Source organism: Microcebus murinus, chromosome 2 (genome assembly GCF_040939455.1).
Source record: "Microcebus murinus isolate Inina chromosome 2, M.murinus_Inina_mat1.0, whole genome shotgun sequence".
Taxonomy (NCBI): Eukaryota; Metazoa; Chordata; class Mammalia; order Primates; family Cheirogaleidae; genus Microcebus; species Microcebus murinus.
Window position 1 is genome coordinate 12134116 of NC_134105.1, and position 16628 is coordinate 12150743.

General features: G+C 39.6%; 1 protein-coding gene across 5 annotated transcripts in view; it reads right to left on the bottom strand.

The window, feature by feature from the left end:
- Nucleotides 1–16628, bottom strand: part of UBR4 (ubiquitin protein ligase E3 component n-recognin 4) — a 141330-nt gene that overhangs the window by 90608 nt on the left and 34094 nt on the right. For all 5 annotated transcript variants that reach the window (XM_020285476.2, XM_075994537.1, XM_075994543.1 and 2 more), the window contains exons 19-37: nt 15449–15731; nt 14620–14755; nt 13419–13498; nt 12792–12920; nt 11892–12074; nt 11616–11738; nt 11297–11526; nt 10322–10443; nt 8984–9081; nt 7628–7785; nt 5611–5820; nt 4218–4319; nt 3798–3898; nt 3351–3549; nt 2810–2998; nt 2273–2336; nt 910–1101; nt 300–370; nt 62–209 (exon numbers count right to left, since the gene is read on the bottom strand). In XM_020285476.2, the coding sequence (XP_020141065.2) occupies nt 62–209; nt 300–370; nt 910–1101; nt 2273–2336; nt 2810–2998; nt 3351–3549; nt 3798–3898; nt 4218–4319; nt 5611–5820; nt 7628–7785; nt 8984–9081; nt 10322–10443; nt 11297–11526; nt 11616–11738; nt 11892–12074; nt 12792–12920; nt 13419–13498; nt 14620–14755; nt 15449–15731 (2818 nt within the window). The remainder of the gene's footprint in view (nt 1–61; nt 210–299; nt 371–909; nt 1102–2272; nt 2337–2809; nt 2999–3350; nt 3550–3797; nt 3899–4217; nt 4320–5610; nt 5821–7627; nt 7786–8983; nt 9082–10321; nt 10444–11296; nt 11527–11615; nt 11739–11891; nt 12075–12791; nt 12921–13418; nt 13499–14619; nt 14756–15448; nt 15732–16628) is intronic.

Genomic DNA, 16628 nt, shown 5'->3' on the forward strand with positions numbered 1-16628 from the left:
GTATTCCGGTGTCCCTAATATACCATTCTTTATAGCTCAGTAAAGGTTCCAAATCTCTCACCAAGCAGCTGCCATCTTCCTTGGCCCCACAGTCACAGAAGAAGGACCCATACTTGGCATAGGAAATCTCGTGATCCTTGTGGCATACTTTAGCACACACTGTGCACACACCCACTCCATCCACCATTTTGCAGGTGTGACAGTGGTACCTACAAAGAGTAAGAACCAGCAAATTAGCTCAGAAGTCCCAACAATCAAGGCCCAGCAAACCCTCACCAAACAGAAAGAACTACTCTTACCAATGCTGGTTCATGAATTCTTTCTGTGTGATCGTAAAAGTGCAGAGTTTATTGCAAAGAGAATCTTCATCCTTCAAAGATAAATAAGTCTTTTTAATCAGAACTACATCCCTCTACATAGATACTTACAAAAATATACCTGCCTCAATACCCTATGGAAAGTGAATAACCAAATCATAAATGACCAATAGAAACCTGTCACAATTGGAAATAGCTAGCTGGATGAAAATATGCTGCAATTTCAGGTGAGTAAGACCTTAGAGTTTTATGATTAAGGAAAAAAAAAAATCTTACGCTTTCTGTATAAGGAAGCTCCCTCCATCCCCATGAAGAATCCCTAACATTTCATTTTGGATACAAAGACTGAGAAGCAGGACAAATGACTCTGGACTAAAGAAAGGCATATGCTTATTAAAAAATCCTTTCTGTAAGAAATTACAGCCCTTGCTTTGGTTGGCTCTGCAGGCCTAGAATCTTGGAGTCCGGCATTAGTTTTGTAAGCTGGAAGTTTGGAAGTTCACAAGGGGCCAGAAAAGAAAACCCAAAACCAGTTAGTGTGCTAGTCAATCATTCTCTTGAGAGATTAACTGAGAGGTTACTTAGTACTTACTGAATCCTCAGCCTGGGAATCTTCCTCTTCCACTGCCAACTCCTCCACCCAGTCTGAGTCCACCTCGATGGCCCGCTCTTCCCCATCCACTGAGAGGTGACTTGGGCCTTGACCATTACTCTGGCTCAGGGCATTTGTAACATCAGCCAAGTAAGACATAATGTGGCATGTGCACTCCAAGATCATCACATGCTGCAAGAGAAGACCACAGCCCCACAGAAACTTCAGTTCTCCACGCTTTATTATGTAAACCACGTTTTCTCAAGATTTTTCCAATAAAGCTCAAGATCACAGGAATGGTATAAAAACAGAGGGGGAAAAAACAATATGTTTTAATTATCTATTTCTCCAGCTCTTACCACTATGTCTGCAAGCAGCTGATCAGTAAATTATACTGAATTGGTGTGTATTCATTCTTTAACACAAAAGAGAGCTCTCTACAAAATCTTACAAGATAAAGTAGAATTGAAATTAAGAGAATGGAGTAAAAATAGAGACTAAAATCATTCAAGAAAAGACCAGATTATATGTTTGAAGAAGCTCTCATTAGAATTTTTCTCTTACCATTACTTTTTTTTTTTTTTTTACCATAGTGAAGGTCATTTTCATGATCAGGTTTTAAATTAATACAGAAAGAAAGGAATAGCTTCAGAGATCAAGAGAAAAATTTTCCAGCAAACCATTGCAGGTAGTTCATGCTTGCCTAAAAAACCCAGTAGTCAGGCATCAAAGACTCATATTTCTAAGTTCCTTGGCTCTATGCATTCTGACATTTCAGTGCTGAAAGGATAAAGATAAGCAAGAAAGGAGGAAGAAATGAATGGTACCATGGTGGGTCTCAGAGGTAAGCTACCTGATCTTAGTCACCTCTGTCAGGTTCATGGATTGGGTAGGAGGGGGAATGCCTGAATGTAAGATTTCTGTCAGTTTCAAAACCTTTTTCTCAACATAGTGACCTAAACCTTTAGGCAAATTAAACAATTCTATGAGCCGAAGAGGCAGTATGTAACCCCATCTAACACTGACTCAGAGTGCATAATGCCAAGGCCTAAACAGGGGGACTGTTTTCCATAGCATCCTAATATTTAGAATGGCAGGAATTTACTGTGTTTTAAGGATTCTGTTGTATATTGTTTGCCAGTATATTTCCTTCCTCTCACTTCTTGGCAACTGGAAGACACCTAAGAGCACACAGTTGGCAATTACACACTTCTAGTACTTTGAGATTATCAGCCTTAACCTCTGTAGGCTAGCAAGGAACAGAAGTCAATAGGGAAGACAGACTTCCACCTGACCACAAAGATAAGAATCATCTGTCCTTCACTTCCTATTGTCCAGGAACAGTGTTCCTCACTGTTCTTACCTTTCCATGCATTACATTGGCATTCAGTTTTTCAACCACATTCTTCTGTGACAGGTATTTCTTGCTGTCCCAAAGAAAAAGAGGGGGAAGGGGAAGACACAAAGTCATCTAAGGAACCAAAGAAAGGAAGCATCTTCATGAACCTTAAGTCGATTTTAGCATATTGCAAAAGCATTGCCTAAATGCTTTGTAAGCATGCAAAAGCATCCTTAGACAACTATGTATGCATTATACAATCACACAGCTTGGGGTGGGGTAGTGTGGTCTTAGAATTATCATTGACAGTTGGCATACTTTTCCCAAGTCTTCTCTTGTAAATAATGAACAGGAATCTCTCTACTGAGAAAATTATGAAATCTAAAGTGGTCAGAGTTATTGACTACCCCCTCAAACCCTAATAAAAAGGTAGAGATTCAAATTTCTTTTATATTCACTCTGAGTTACTAAGAAAGTACCCTGCAAGAAGAAGTTACTCCTTTATTCTCCAAGAACAATGTTGTAACCAAGAAATAGGTTCCTCTAGTGTCATCATCTTACCATCTGCTCAGCCAGTCCACAGCAGCATTATGAAGCTGAAGGTGACCAGCACCTTGACCGGCACTGGCCAGGGTGGCCATCACGACCATGAGTTCAGGGAAGCCAGTCCCATCACCATTGGCCAGCATCTCTGTTGCCATGGGAGTCAGAGTGCCCAGAAGCACAGCACATACACCTTCCCCAACTTGGCTGTTAGAAAAGAAAGAACAAATTGGTGAGCAGCCAACAGAAATCTCGTATTTCAAATCTGTAAGAATAATTAACAGAGGTTTTAAATTAAACATTAAATATACAACTATATATACCAATCCCAGTTTTGGACTTGGGCTACCAGAGCACAAAACATTCACTCAGGTTGCAACTGACAGGTCAAGTCATTCCAAAGGTCTTTCCACAGAAACAAATTAAGGAACTACACTATAATCCATAGGAAAATGTTGAAGATGCTAAGACTGATGCCCAAAGGAAAGATAGCTGCAAATACCAACATATTTCTGGGATTGTCAGGGAGGGAAACATGACATAAATGCAATTGTTTTACCTGTTTTCCCGAACAATGTATGTGGTCAATAACTGTAATAATTGCCGATTCTCCTGAATTATATCCAGCTGATCAGAATCTTTTGGGGGTGATGTAGTCATGCGAGTGAGCCAGGCCTGCAGACGCACAGGCTCCACACATGCCAGCTGCGCCAGAGAGCCACAGAGATGTAGGAGGCTTGGGTTAGGGCTCTTCTCAGCTGGGAACAGACCAAGAGGCTAAGGTCAGTGAAGAAGGGCAAGGGGGAGGTAAGGAAGGGGCAAATTATGAGCCAGGAAAGGGGAAAAGTCTCTAAGCAAGTTTTTAACTTCCTTCCAAACTTTCTCTGAGGGATTCTCTCCACTTGTTAGCATTTTCATGCTATAGTTAAACTCAGGCAGAAGATATGCACAGTATTAGCCGGACATCAAAGTTCCCATAAGAAGATTACTAAAAGCTGTCACTCACTCAGCTGGAAGAGTTTGGTGAAGAATTTCAAAACTCGGTTACAGAATTTAGCAGAGAGGTTCTCATTGGCTGTTGCCATCATGATCTGCACAAGTTCTCCACTGGGAGGCAGGAGGGGGGGAAAATGGAAGAATCACATTAAGCCTCACATAAAAGGCATTCGTTTCTATTTCTTCACAATCTCATCTCCTCTAGAAAAAATGGTCATTTGTGAGTCAACAACACAAGGTGCTCATGAAATCAATTCCCTCATCAAAACCCAAAGGAGTCAGCAAATAGCCTAAGTCCTCCCCAAGGTACTGACACCTAAACAGGCAGTGAGTATTCCCTGAGAAAAAACACCAAAGTCAACATATATAGCTCCTTGCTTTCAGGAGGCATTCAAAACATGTTCACTGAATAAAGCAAAACACAGCTCACCTATCAGAGAAAAACTCCTCCATCGCTTTACGAGCCTGGCTACTTTCCAGTTGCTTTTCTAAATATTGGAGACATTCTTCCAAGATGGATTCATCCAGCCCACTGAGGATCAAAAGGAAAACTTAACAACCAGTATTAATATCTGTTTCAGTATCTTCTTCATACTGACATTTAAAAAATCCAAAGTTTGTTTGTTTAAGACTAAACCTTGAGGGCAACGTTCAATTTTGTTTTGTCAAAGTTTAGCATAAAACCTGGCACACAGTAGGTATTCAATAAATGTTTAATGTTAAAAATAATTTTTTTTTATTCTCCCTTTTCCTAGGAAATTAAACAGGAAAGACATCTAAAGCTCAGAGTCCTAATACAGATTCTGCCATTGATTTTGTTGGGGGGAGACACTTTGGATGAATCATTTCTGTATAGCTAAATTATCTCAAATTTCTTATCTGTTTTAAAAAAAGAAGAAGAAAAAGAAAAGAAAGGCAGAGGGAAAAGGAGACCTTGATGAAAATCTGGACCTCTCAACAACAGACAGGAAATCTCACCACTTGGACCCTTTATCTGTATGGTTCCAAGTTGGGAAAAGTACAACGTGACTGTTCTTTATGGCTCATCTACATGAACACCGCCTAAACTACTAAGGTCTAACAATGTTATGGGATCTCCTAATTCCACAGACAACCCATTTCAGAAGTAAAGTCACAATAACATTAGAGACTAATTTTGGACAGGCACAGTGGCTTACGCCTATAATCCCGACACTTTGGGAGTAGGGGTGAAAGGATCACTTGAGGCCAGGAATTCGAGACAAGCCTGCGGACCGCAGTGAGATCTTCTCTTAAAAAAAAATATATTTTTTTTAAATCAGCTGAGCATGGTGGCACGTGCCTATAGCCTTAGCTACTCAGGAGGCTGAGGTAGGAGCCTCCTGTGCCCAGGAGTCCATGGTTACAGTGACTATGATTGTGCTACTGCACTCCAGCCTGTACAACAGACCAAGATCTAGAGAGATCATATCTTAAAAAATAAATAAATAAATAAACAACTAATTTTATCAAGCTCCTTTGCATATCTCATCACATCTAGTGTAGCACATAATAATCATTTGTTAAATTATTTAATTTTAAGGATCCAATCTGAACATTTAAGTCTTCCATTTTCTTAATGCTTATTCCTAAGAATTCATCATAAAAGAGGAAGATAACTGCAAATAACTCTCCACATATTTCCACATGAATGCAAAATGCGCATAGAGAATTTTCTGTTGAAAAGCACAATAGCAACAGGTATTCATTAATGGCATAAAGGCAGCAGTGCTGGTACATTTCAGCGACCGCAGCCATAGGACACAGGAACCTGACACCTGACTGTTCTACTCCATCAGGCTCACCTATTGGGATCCGCATGATTGGCCAGAATGTTGTAACAACCAGTTATCAGCTTCTCATAAACACGAGCCAAGAATTCATCAGACTCGGCAGGGCCCAAGATGCGTTCCAGGGAGTTGCTACTGATCTCGGCAACACTCTCAGTGCTTGACTCCAAAAGAAGAGGTAGCAGAGTCCGAATTACCTGCGGCGGGTTCATCTCATCTGACCAACTTCAACAAAGAAAATGAAACCCAGTTAGTGTACACACTCCAAAAAACTACAAGGCATGGACAGAAAAATGCAATTATTTACTGGGGCAAGGGCTTTTACTCCAGTCTTTTTGTTCCCCTTGATAGTTATTCTATATATAAGTCTAGTCATAAAATTTCATATTCTTCTTTTTCATTACTGTATTAGAAACAAAAACCACCTCCACTTGAAAATTCCATTTATTGGCCGGGCGCGGTGGCTCACGCCTGTAATCCTAGCTCTTGGGAGGCCGAGGCGGGCGGATTGCTCAAGGTCAGGAGTTCGAAACCAGCCTGAGCAAGAGCGAGACCCCGTCTCTACTATAAATAGAAAGAAATTAATTGGCCAACTGATATATATATATATATAAAAAAATTAGCCGGGCATGGTGGCGCATGCCTGTAGTCCCAGCTACTCTGGAGGCTGAGGCAGGAGGATTGCTCGAGCCCAGGAGTTTGAGGTTGCTGTGAGCTAGGCTGATGCCACGGCACTCACTCTAGCCTGGGCAACAAAGCGAGACTCTGTCTCAAAAAGAAAAAAAAAAATTCCATTTATTAAAACACCAAATTAATTAATGCATTTTAAGATACTCAAAAGAGAAAATTAACTGAAACCTAAGCAAGTAGTTTATCCCAGACAAGCTTTCTAGAATAATTGCCAGGAATCTGAATCACTTTTAAGGCAATGTGATATACTGACTTTATCTGTAACCTATGTACAGGAAGACAAAACAGTCCCTCCCTCAGTCTACCCTAGTCCCTATAATGGCAGAGTCTAATTCCCACAATGATTCCAGAGAAACAGTATCAAATAATCTGTCACTATCACTTTAAAATTTAAACTCAAAGCACCAAGTCACAATATAGTTTAAAGCCAGTATGCTTTTTCTGAAAAATACTACACAGAGAGGAGGTACTCTGATGCCCTTTGGATCTAAATTAAAAATCATTCTAGGCTGGGTGCAGTGGTTCATGCCTGTAGCCTTAGCTACTCAGGACACCAAGGCAGGAGGATCGCTTGAGGCCAGGAGTTAGAAACAAGCCTGGGCAACGTGGCAAGATCCCATCTCTACAAAAAATTTAAAAAATTAGCCAAGTGTGGCAGCGTGTGCCTGTAGTCCCAGCTACTTGGTCCTCCCAAGGTGGGAGGACCATTTGAGCCCAGAATTTGAAAGTCACAGTAAGCTAAGATTGTGCCTCTGCCCAGGCAACAGAGTAAGACGTTATTAAAATAAAAAAAATTGATTCCATCCTCTACAGTGAAAAAAAATTAAAAAAAAAAAAAAATCATTCTAGGTAAGTACTCATACTTTACTATAAAGCTACAGGCTCTATTTGCTAATGAAGCATACAAGAAAAGCATTATTATATAGTTATAAAAATTCTCGGGCCAGGCGCGGTAGCTCACGCCTGTAATCCTAGCACTCTGGGAGGCCAAGGCTGGTGGATTACTCAAGGTCAGGAGTTCAAAACCAGCCTGAGCAAGAGTAAGACCCCGTCTCTACTATAAATAAAAAGAAATTAATTGGCCGACTAATATATGTAGAAAAAATTAGCCGGGCATGGTGGCTTGTGCCTGTAGTCCCAGCTACTCGGGAGGCTGAGGCAAGAGGACTGCCTGAGCCCAGGAGTTTGAGGTTGCTGTGAGCTAGGCTGATGCCACGGCACTCACTCTAGCCTGGGCAACAAAGTGAGACTGTGTCTCAAAAAAAAAAAAATTCTCATTGTCCCGTTAGCTACAATAGAATACGTAGAGAACCCTTCTTAGTGCCATGTACCAGGTACTCACACGATAAGATCCCCAGTCAACCTGACCAGTGAGAGGAGGGTGTGCTTCAGGGAAGCAGCCAGGGGCAGACTTTGGCCACAAAGAGTCCCCAGGTGCGCAGCCTGCACAGCACTGATATAACTCTCTGAAGGGATGGTGTCATTGGCAAAGGCATTGCGCTGCAAGGAAGCAAATCAGATGTCAATGGATAGACCATCTTCCCTGGATAAAATTTTCACATGGAAAAAAACAGTGACATAAACTGAGACCCCAGTGGCCTCTACTTAGTATACACTGTTATTCATCCTGGGAAAGAAAGTGGAGTTGGGAAAAGGAAGCAATCAACAAACTTTAGTTAGTACAAAGTTAACAGCTAAATAAAACAAATATCCAATACCACTTTGAAATGATTAGAATATAATATACTATATTTAACAGTAAAATTATTGTTTATCTATAATGAAAGTAGGAACAACGGAGCATTTTAAAAGCCAAGTGCAAATGCATATAGAAACACTACAGCTGAGGCTGTCAAAATATACAAAAATCAAATAAACTGACAGAAGATTCAGTAGTATCTAAAAGTCTAGAGAACCTAAAAGCTACCCCATAGAATTATAACAAAAGGAGCAAGTTGCTGATATATAACCTATAAAGGAAAGGAAAGAGTTAACTGTACTGAGAATTCACATTCCAGATAATGTGCTAGGCACTTTACATTTAATACATTTAATCATCACATCCTAATATTTAACAGGTGAAGAAACTAAGGCTCAGAGGAATAAAGAAAGTAGTTTGTCCTCTGGTAATACAGACTTCTAAGCAGAAGGACCATATGAGAACCACCTGAGTAATCAAATGCATTGTTTATTGATTCAGCCACAGACAATACGACTGTAGTATATAAAGATCTCTTGGTAGCAAGTTTAATCCTAATTTTTTAGACTTAAGAATAGAACACAGGCTGGGCGTGTTGGCTCACGCCTGAAATCTTAGCACTCTGGGAGGCTGAGGCCGGTGGATTGCTCGAGGTCAGGAGTTTGAAACCACCTTGAGCGAGACTCCGTCTCTACTAAAAATAGAAAGAAATTAATTGACCAACTAAAAATATATATACAAAAAATTAGCCGGGCATGGTGGCGCATGCCTGTAGTCTCAGCTACTTGGGAGGCTGAGGCAGGAGGATCACTTGAGCCCAGGAGATTGAGGTTGCTGTGAGCTAGGCTGTCGCCACGGCATTCACTCTAGCCTGGGCAACAAAGTGAGACTCTGTCTCAAAAAATAAAAAAAAAAATTAAAAAAAATAAAAAAAAAAGAATAGAACACAGAAGGGCTTGCACTCAGCATTTCTACTCTTGGAACAGACAAGGGACTCACCCAGGATCCAATGTTGGGAAACTCATTGGTATTGATGTTGTTCCAAGACTCACACACAGCCTGCACCGATGATGGCAAATTCTGAACCAGTGTCGGACCTGGAGGCGACAGAAAGGACAAGGAATCATCACAAGAAAGAAGGAACAATGGAGCATTTTAAAAGCCAAGTGCAAATGCATAAAGAAACACTACAGCTGGGGCTGTCAAAATAATTACTAAGATAGCTTAGATGGATATTTCAATAGCAGTACTATGTCCAAGAACCAGCTAATTGCTTAATAGCTAACAATCTCAATTGTAAGGTTTTCATTTCCCATCATATTCACTTTCTAATCTTGCAAGTAAAGAAGACAACTGAAAATAAGATGCAAAGTGAGGTTGAGTTACTGCAAGTCAGGCTAAAATCACCATTAAACATCTGCTCCCCTTCTATGGATAGGTAGCACTTTGATCTTTTTTCTCATAAGACAAATCTTCAGGGCAGGGATCATAATGCACATTAAGAACAGCATTCAATGAGGCGGTACTAAGTTTGAGACTATCTGAATATTAAATGAGTATTTAACACATTAACTGCCATCTGAGCTATATTTAACTCATGCTAGTTTTGAGCCTGGGGCTTCATGAAGCACATGTAACTCACACGTCTCTTCACCTTGGGAGCCATATGAACTTTTTTTCAAGATGCATATAACTCATGCACAAAAAAAACAATACAAAATAAGAAATTTTTCATTAAATTAGAAAGGATCATTTCTATTTTTGTAATAAAACACCATGGCCCCAAGGAAAAAATTTTTTTCTAGTGTGGCAGTCAATGTGTTAAAGTATAAAATTAAGGAAAATACAAATGACTATAAATTTTAAAGGGTAACTACTACATTTAACTCCAATCCTGCTGAGGGCCTTTGATTTTCTGTCCTAAATTTCTGCCAGATCATTCCTAACCCAAGATATTTTTCCAAGCACAACATAGCAGCTTGCTAGTCTTCCTAATCTCTATAAATGAAAAGAACAAAGATCCATGCTGAAGGCAAAATAGCCTAATGCTTTAGAACCAACCGAACCTGGTTTAGATCCCAGCTCCATCAATTGCACGATGTAGGATTTTGAACAAGTAACCTCTCTAAAACTCAATTCCCTAATAAGTAAAAAAGGGATCATAACACTTACTTCATAGAGTTATTATGAAGTCCAAAACAAATAAACCTATGTAAATGTTTGACATACAGAAAGGCTTTGATAAATGGTAAATATCAATACACAGGCAGAGAGGGAGAGAAGTAGCAATACTAGCAGTAGTAATTAGTATTATTCAAATCACATCCATTTGCTTACCCAGAGTGTTTGCCTTGCACCTACTAGAGCCAATAGCCAAAACAGCAGCAAAGCCCTGCAGTTTCTCCTTGGAAGGTTTATCAGTTGTTCCCTCTTCATTAAAGTTCTGTAGCAAATAGGCTCTGAGGGAAAAAAAAATAGGGGGGATAGGTGACACTATAGGAATCTAATCCCATCTAGGAGAAACGAAGCCTAGACTAGTTGAAAAAACTATATCTCAGTTTCCTATTCCATTAAATATAACAGATATTATCTGTCCTCTCCTGGTTTCATAAGAATTCCAATGGGTAATTGTTTCCCAAAGAATATTCCATCCTCTGAAATTGCTCCCAAAATATAATTCTATGAGAAATTTGGAAAACAGTGAATACTACACATCCATCTCCCTTCCCCCACCTCAGAAGACTGGCAATGTACAAGCTCTGAGAAGTACTATGTTTTTTTAAATGAAACAACAAAAAACACTATTTGATTTACCCAACATTTCCCAAACTTACTTGCCCAAGAACATAACAGTTCAGTACAGAAAGCACTGGCTTAATAGACCACACTGGAGCTTACAAACTCCCGGAGGGCAATGATTTGGTCTGCTTTGGCTATTGCTATAACCTTAGCACCTAGAAAAGTACCTGGCACACAGCAGGCATTCATATTAGTTATTTATGTTTATCACTCATATTTGTTCGAAGATTTGCCTCAAGCAATAGCCCTGTCTCTACTGCAAGGCATTAATTAAGTTTTACAAAGATCCAGGCCCCTTTCAGCATAAAAACCCCACAGAACAGGAGCTGAACAGTTGAGTTCCTATAAGGCCCAGATAAATAAGCGTGAGAGGGTCAGGTGACAACTGCCACAAGGGGAAGCCATCTCTCAGCTCCAGGCTATTACTGTCATTTGAGAAATCAGACCCAGTTTTGCCAGCTTTTCCAATTTAAGAAAAGCAAGAAATCTCCACTTATGAATAATCTCTCATACCTAGTGCATGATGCATAGGTGTCAATGAGTTGTAGCGTGGCTGGAAGCAGGTTCTTGGTGATCTCCGATGACTTATGAGGATCAGTCTCAGCAGCCATCTTAGAAAAATGCTCATCTAAAGAGACTTGGACCTTCGAGATAGCAGCATCAAGGGTGTAGATGGACTGCAGACTAGGAATTTCATGGAGTTGCAAGATGGTGGTGCAGTCAATACTACAGAAGGATGAGATCTTTAAAAATATCCAAGATATTAATTAGTTGTGGCAAAAGGCTGTGGTAGAAACCAAGTTCTGTCATCAGGTTCCCAACACTAACATACCTGTCTAGCAAAGTATTCCTCTACAATTTCAACATCATACTTCACTGAGCTACACTTGGTGGATGCCAGTTCTATGAGAGAGCCAGCATGTTCAGCCTTCATTCCCTGTTTGATAAGGTGATCCTATTTGGACAGCAAGAAAAGTGTTTAGGAGACCAATACAGACAGAGTTCAAAGCTTTTACTATCTTTAAATTTAAAAGTTCCTATAAGCACAGAGCACATTACATTGGCTTTGAATATCCTTAGCAGCAAACTCTGTGTTCCACTGTGGTACCTTTATCCAGTTGACATAGGAGCTGATCCGGAGGCGGGAAGACCATCGAAGAGTATGTAAGATGTCACATTCACTCATCTCAGGTGAGTTCATGGCCAGTTGGTTCATGTAAGTCTTTGATGGTGGCAAAATCCCCAGGATCCTCCACAGTATCAAGAAGTAATATTGAAGGGCACATGCCTCCTAGGAGAAGCAAAAGGAACACAGATATAGCATGATGTTGCCCCAAGATCTCCCCAACAAAAAGAACTGCCCCAAATACAACTTTTAAAGTAGAATTGTGTAGAGTCTTGATTTTCAACTGAGATTTGGCCCTCGAGTATGCTCTCTAGATCTTTCTAGAGAGTACACCTAATAATAAAGCAGAAAATGGTAAAACACAAATACAAATAATTTGTTCCATATTCTGCACATATCATAGACCAGAAAGGCAGTTCTACGACAACTTTGGCTCTCCAATAATTTACCAATTAACTGAAAGAGAACAGTACATTCTGCTTGGCAGGCCCACAATAAGCCAGCCCTTTCTATGGCATGGAATCCCTGTTATAGCTTCTAGAAGTAGAGGGACACATTTACAGAACCATAGAAAAATCTCAAGTGTGAGGCTTTCAATATTATGCAGAAATCAGCATTCACAGGAGATATAGTACTCAGAGGGCCATTAACTCTCAAAGTCACATTTCTCTCAATGATAACCAAAAAATAAATGCCAAAATAATAAAATTACCTCAAAGTTAAACATAACCACTCAAAATACCTAGAAATACTGAAGTATCAATCAGTTTTGCAAACAGATGCTCAATACAATGATTAGATCCCAGAAGGGAATTTCTGGTAGAAATTATCTAACAATTACCAAACACAGCCCAAAGTCTTCTCAGGTTTCCATGATCTTACCAGAGCTGTTATGTTCTTGTTTTCCTTCCTCCTGACTGTATCAAGCTGGGATCCAGCTGCAAGCAGGGTTGTCAGTGCAGTGTAAAGCTCATCATACTTGACAAGCTTGGAGTAAAGAACGTCACATGCCTAACATCAAGCAAGACAGAAAATCGTTAGTGTGTATTTTGAAATATTTTTTCCTACTGCCTATGCACTATCACTTAACCTCATGATTGACAAAATATTCCATCAAATTATACTTATTAATTTTCCTTGCAGCAGATTGCCATTCTGAGACCTCACTCAGTTTGCAAGCTATTGTGAACACACAACTGCAGGCTTTAGAATGAGAAAGCAAATTTTTGTGTCCTTAAAATATTTGCATCTCACAAATGCCATCAAAGACAGTCCTTCAGAAATAACATGGCAGAGGAGCGAACTACCAGAAAGAACAACTTCTACAGCAAAAGTACAGCCAGCAAATAAACCCCAAAATAATATTTTCCTTTTAGAATAAGCTCAAATCCTAATAGAGACCAAATTCCATCATTACAAAAAGTAAATCATTCCCTTTCACTCTGACTGGCTGATTTTGGTGAAGCCATCTGACCAACATGTAAAAAAGGGTTTTAAAATTCCTAGTACCACAGAATCAAGTCGGTTCAAATCATCCTCTGAGGCTTCTGGGGATAGGACACAGTAGAATCTGGGTTGTGGGACAGCATCTGAAAAGCAATGTGCTTATTAAAAGAATGGTTTCATTCTCAACTCAGTCTAATAGCCTTAAAATATAAAAACTAAGAAAATACATTAGAACAAGGTTTCTCAGCCTTGGCAAAACTGACATTTGGGTCCAGATAATTATTTTCTGTGAGATATTATCCGGTGCACCATAGGAGATGTAATAGCATCCCTGGCCTCTACCCACTAAATGCCAGTAGCATCCCCCAGTTGTAATAACCAAAAATGTCTCTAGAAATTGGAAGATGTTCTTTGAGGCAAAATGACCCTAGTTGAGAGCCATTGCTCTAGAAGTTAAATAAAGTACTCTATGATCAAATTAATTTACACATTACATCATTAAACTGAACACATTAAATTTAAATGCTGTTTCTCTACTATCAAAGGGACCAACAATAAGAGATGATAATAAACTTATACTAAGGCATCATGAAAGTTTCCACAAAATACACTTAAGATCTAATAATTCTCAGCATTAGAGTAAGCACACATTAAAAATGAACAAGAGAAATACCTAGTCAAAAAAACAATTAATATATGAGAGTGACAAGAATCCATGTACTGTACCCTATGGTCAGATATAAGGATTCCTAATTCTTTTTTTTTTTTTTTGAGACAGAGTCTCGCTCTGTCATCTGGACTAGAGTGCTGTGGTGTCAGCCTAGCTCATGGCAACCTCAAATTCCTGAGCTCAAGTGATCTTCCTGCCTCAGCCTCACAAGTAGCTTGAATAACAGGTGCGCACCACCATGCCTGGCTAATTATTTTTAGTAGAGACAGGGGTCTTGCTCTTGCTCAGGCTGGTCTGGAACTCCTGACCTGAAGCAATCCTCCCCCCTTGGCCTCCCAGAGTGCTAGGATTATAGGCACAAGCCACCGTACCTAGTCAGATTCCTAATATCTTGTGTCTTAATTTAAAAAAAATAAATTTGGGGCATGTGGGAGTCCATTCCTAAAAATGTTTTAAATTGTAGATGATTTGCCACCCATAGAGAGTAGACTAAATAAAATGACCAAAGATCCTCTAAGAATCTCTAGGCTTTCAATTCAACCCTGCCAATCAGAATCAGTAAGTCAATTTCTTAGAGACAATCTTCTTTCTGACCTGATGAGAAATGCTTAGACCAGTTTTCTTCTACTTCTTTGAATCCATGATAGAGAGGGGTGGTTGTCCGGCGGCTACTGCTGTCCTGGGACCCACTTGCCCATCCAAAAGGAGGACTTAGTAGGTTATGCTGCACCTTTCAAAACAAAAATACTCAAATTAAGAAAGATGCAGTCACCATTCTGCCTTGGTATACCAAAGCCTGGGAAAATCAAACCAAACTAAAAATTTTAAGGTTTTTCTGTAACTTCTTTTGGAAAGCATATTTTGATGAAGCACAAAGGGAATAGTGCTCAATAAAACATTTTAAGCAATGCTGAACATAATAACCCTTAACTGACCCTCCTATCCTCATTTTGGATCCTTACAACAAGGTAATTTACCCATCCATACAATTTACTGCTGAACAGCATTCAACCACTAACAAATACTCATTGATGGCCAAGGCTCCACTCCTATTTAATGTCAGCATTCCTGAGGATTTAGCCTCAGTCTTCAGCTTCCTTGCGATCCTCCATCCATCTCAGTGTCTCTTAGACACAGGAAGAGCAGAGTAATTCAAGGAAAAACTCCTGTGAACAGAGCCTATAATCCAATTTTAAAAATGCACCAAATCAAAGTTACCTACACTTTTCACTTCTGGCTAAACATAAAGTGCAAGTGCATACACGCAAGTCCCAGTGGTTCTCCGAATTCCACCCATGGACCTACCACGAGGAACACCTGAAACCTGAAGTGAGCAGGTCATTTTAGCTTTGGATCATGGTAACTCTTGAAGAGAATAAAGTTCTCAATAACCATAAAGCAAAAAGAATATGCTGGTCTGTACCTGCTCAAAGAGATACACGGGGGCTTTGGAGTACTGATGAAGCAGATAGTCAAAGATCAGAAGGAGGCGAGCCAGGATGAGGGGCACAGAGCGCATCTGAGTGTCCATGTTGACACTCAACTCCTGTATGATCTGCACAAGCAGGGTCAGTATGGCCCGCCGGCCTTTCTCAGTGAGGTTGTGGAAGATGAGGAGGAGCAGCTGCAGATGTTCTACATTCAAATCTTCTGTCTCATTGGGCACCAACCCTTGCAGGGCATTCTGCTTCATTGTAGACAAAAACCTGCCACAGAGAAAAGGAGAATATGTCACGTGGGAAAAAAGTCAAACATTCCCCCAAGAGGTACAAAGTCAACCACTGGAAGAGTTAAAACGTTTTAAACCCAGGCATTAAGAGAACAAATTAAAGACGAAAAAAGTTATATGGTAAAGAGAAAACAAAATCTAAATTTTGACTACAAAAAGGTCGGATTCAGCCACAAAAACATTCCTAAGAACCCTTCGGTTCTCTCAACTGTGATCACAGTAGCATTAATGCCTACCTTGACAATGGAAAGAACACCAAGCTCCTTCAAAAAGTATTGTGGTTATTGCTTTTTAATTAATAAACATGGACAGGTAGAACAAATTCAATTACTTTTCCCTATACCTGAGTTCTGTAATTTAATTCTAGTTTTGAAAGTTTATACTACAGGTTAAAATCATTGCATGGTAATAGTCAAAAATAACTCAATAGATTGACTATAAAGTAATAAAAAAGAAATACTAGTCTGAGAACTTGTCAGAAGAGCTTTTATGCAAAAAAGGAATGAATGTAGCCAATTGTTTCCATTGCCTTTGGCTATTAGGAAAGAGATTTGTGTTTTAATAAGGGTTTCCCTCACTGCACCCCACCACATACACATATCCTCCCAGCCTTATTGCAAGATTCCACCAGGAACTATATAGTGGGTATTTGGCATTCAGGGAGGTTTATGATTTCTCAAATCCAGCATTAGAGTTATTTGATCCTAGAATGGGGAATAGAAAGCAAAGCGTTTTAGGAAAACAAACTGCTTTGAAGACTTTTAACCATGTAAACAAAAATGGCAAATACAGGTCCATCTAAAGAGGATTTAGATGATTAATCTGAGCTTCCCCCAAGGAAAAAAATTCTCTAAAATTTGTCCAAAAAATACCA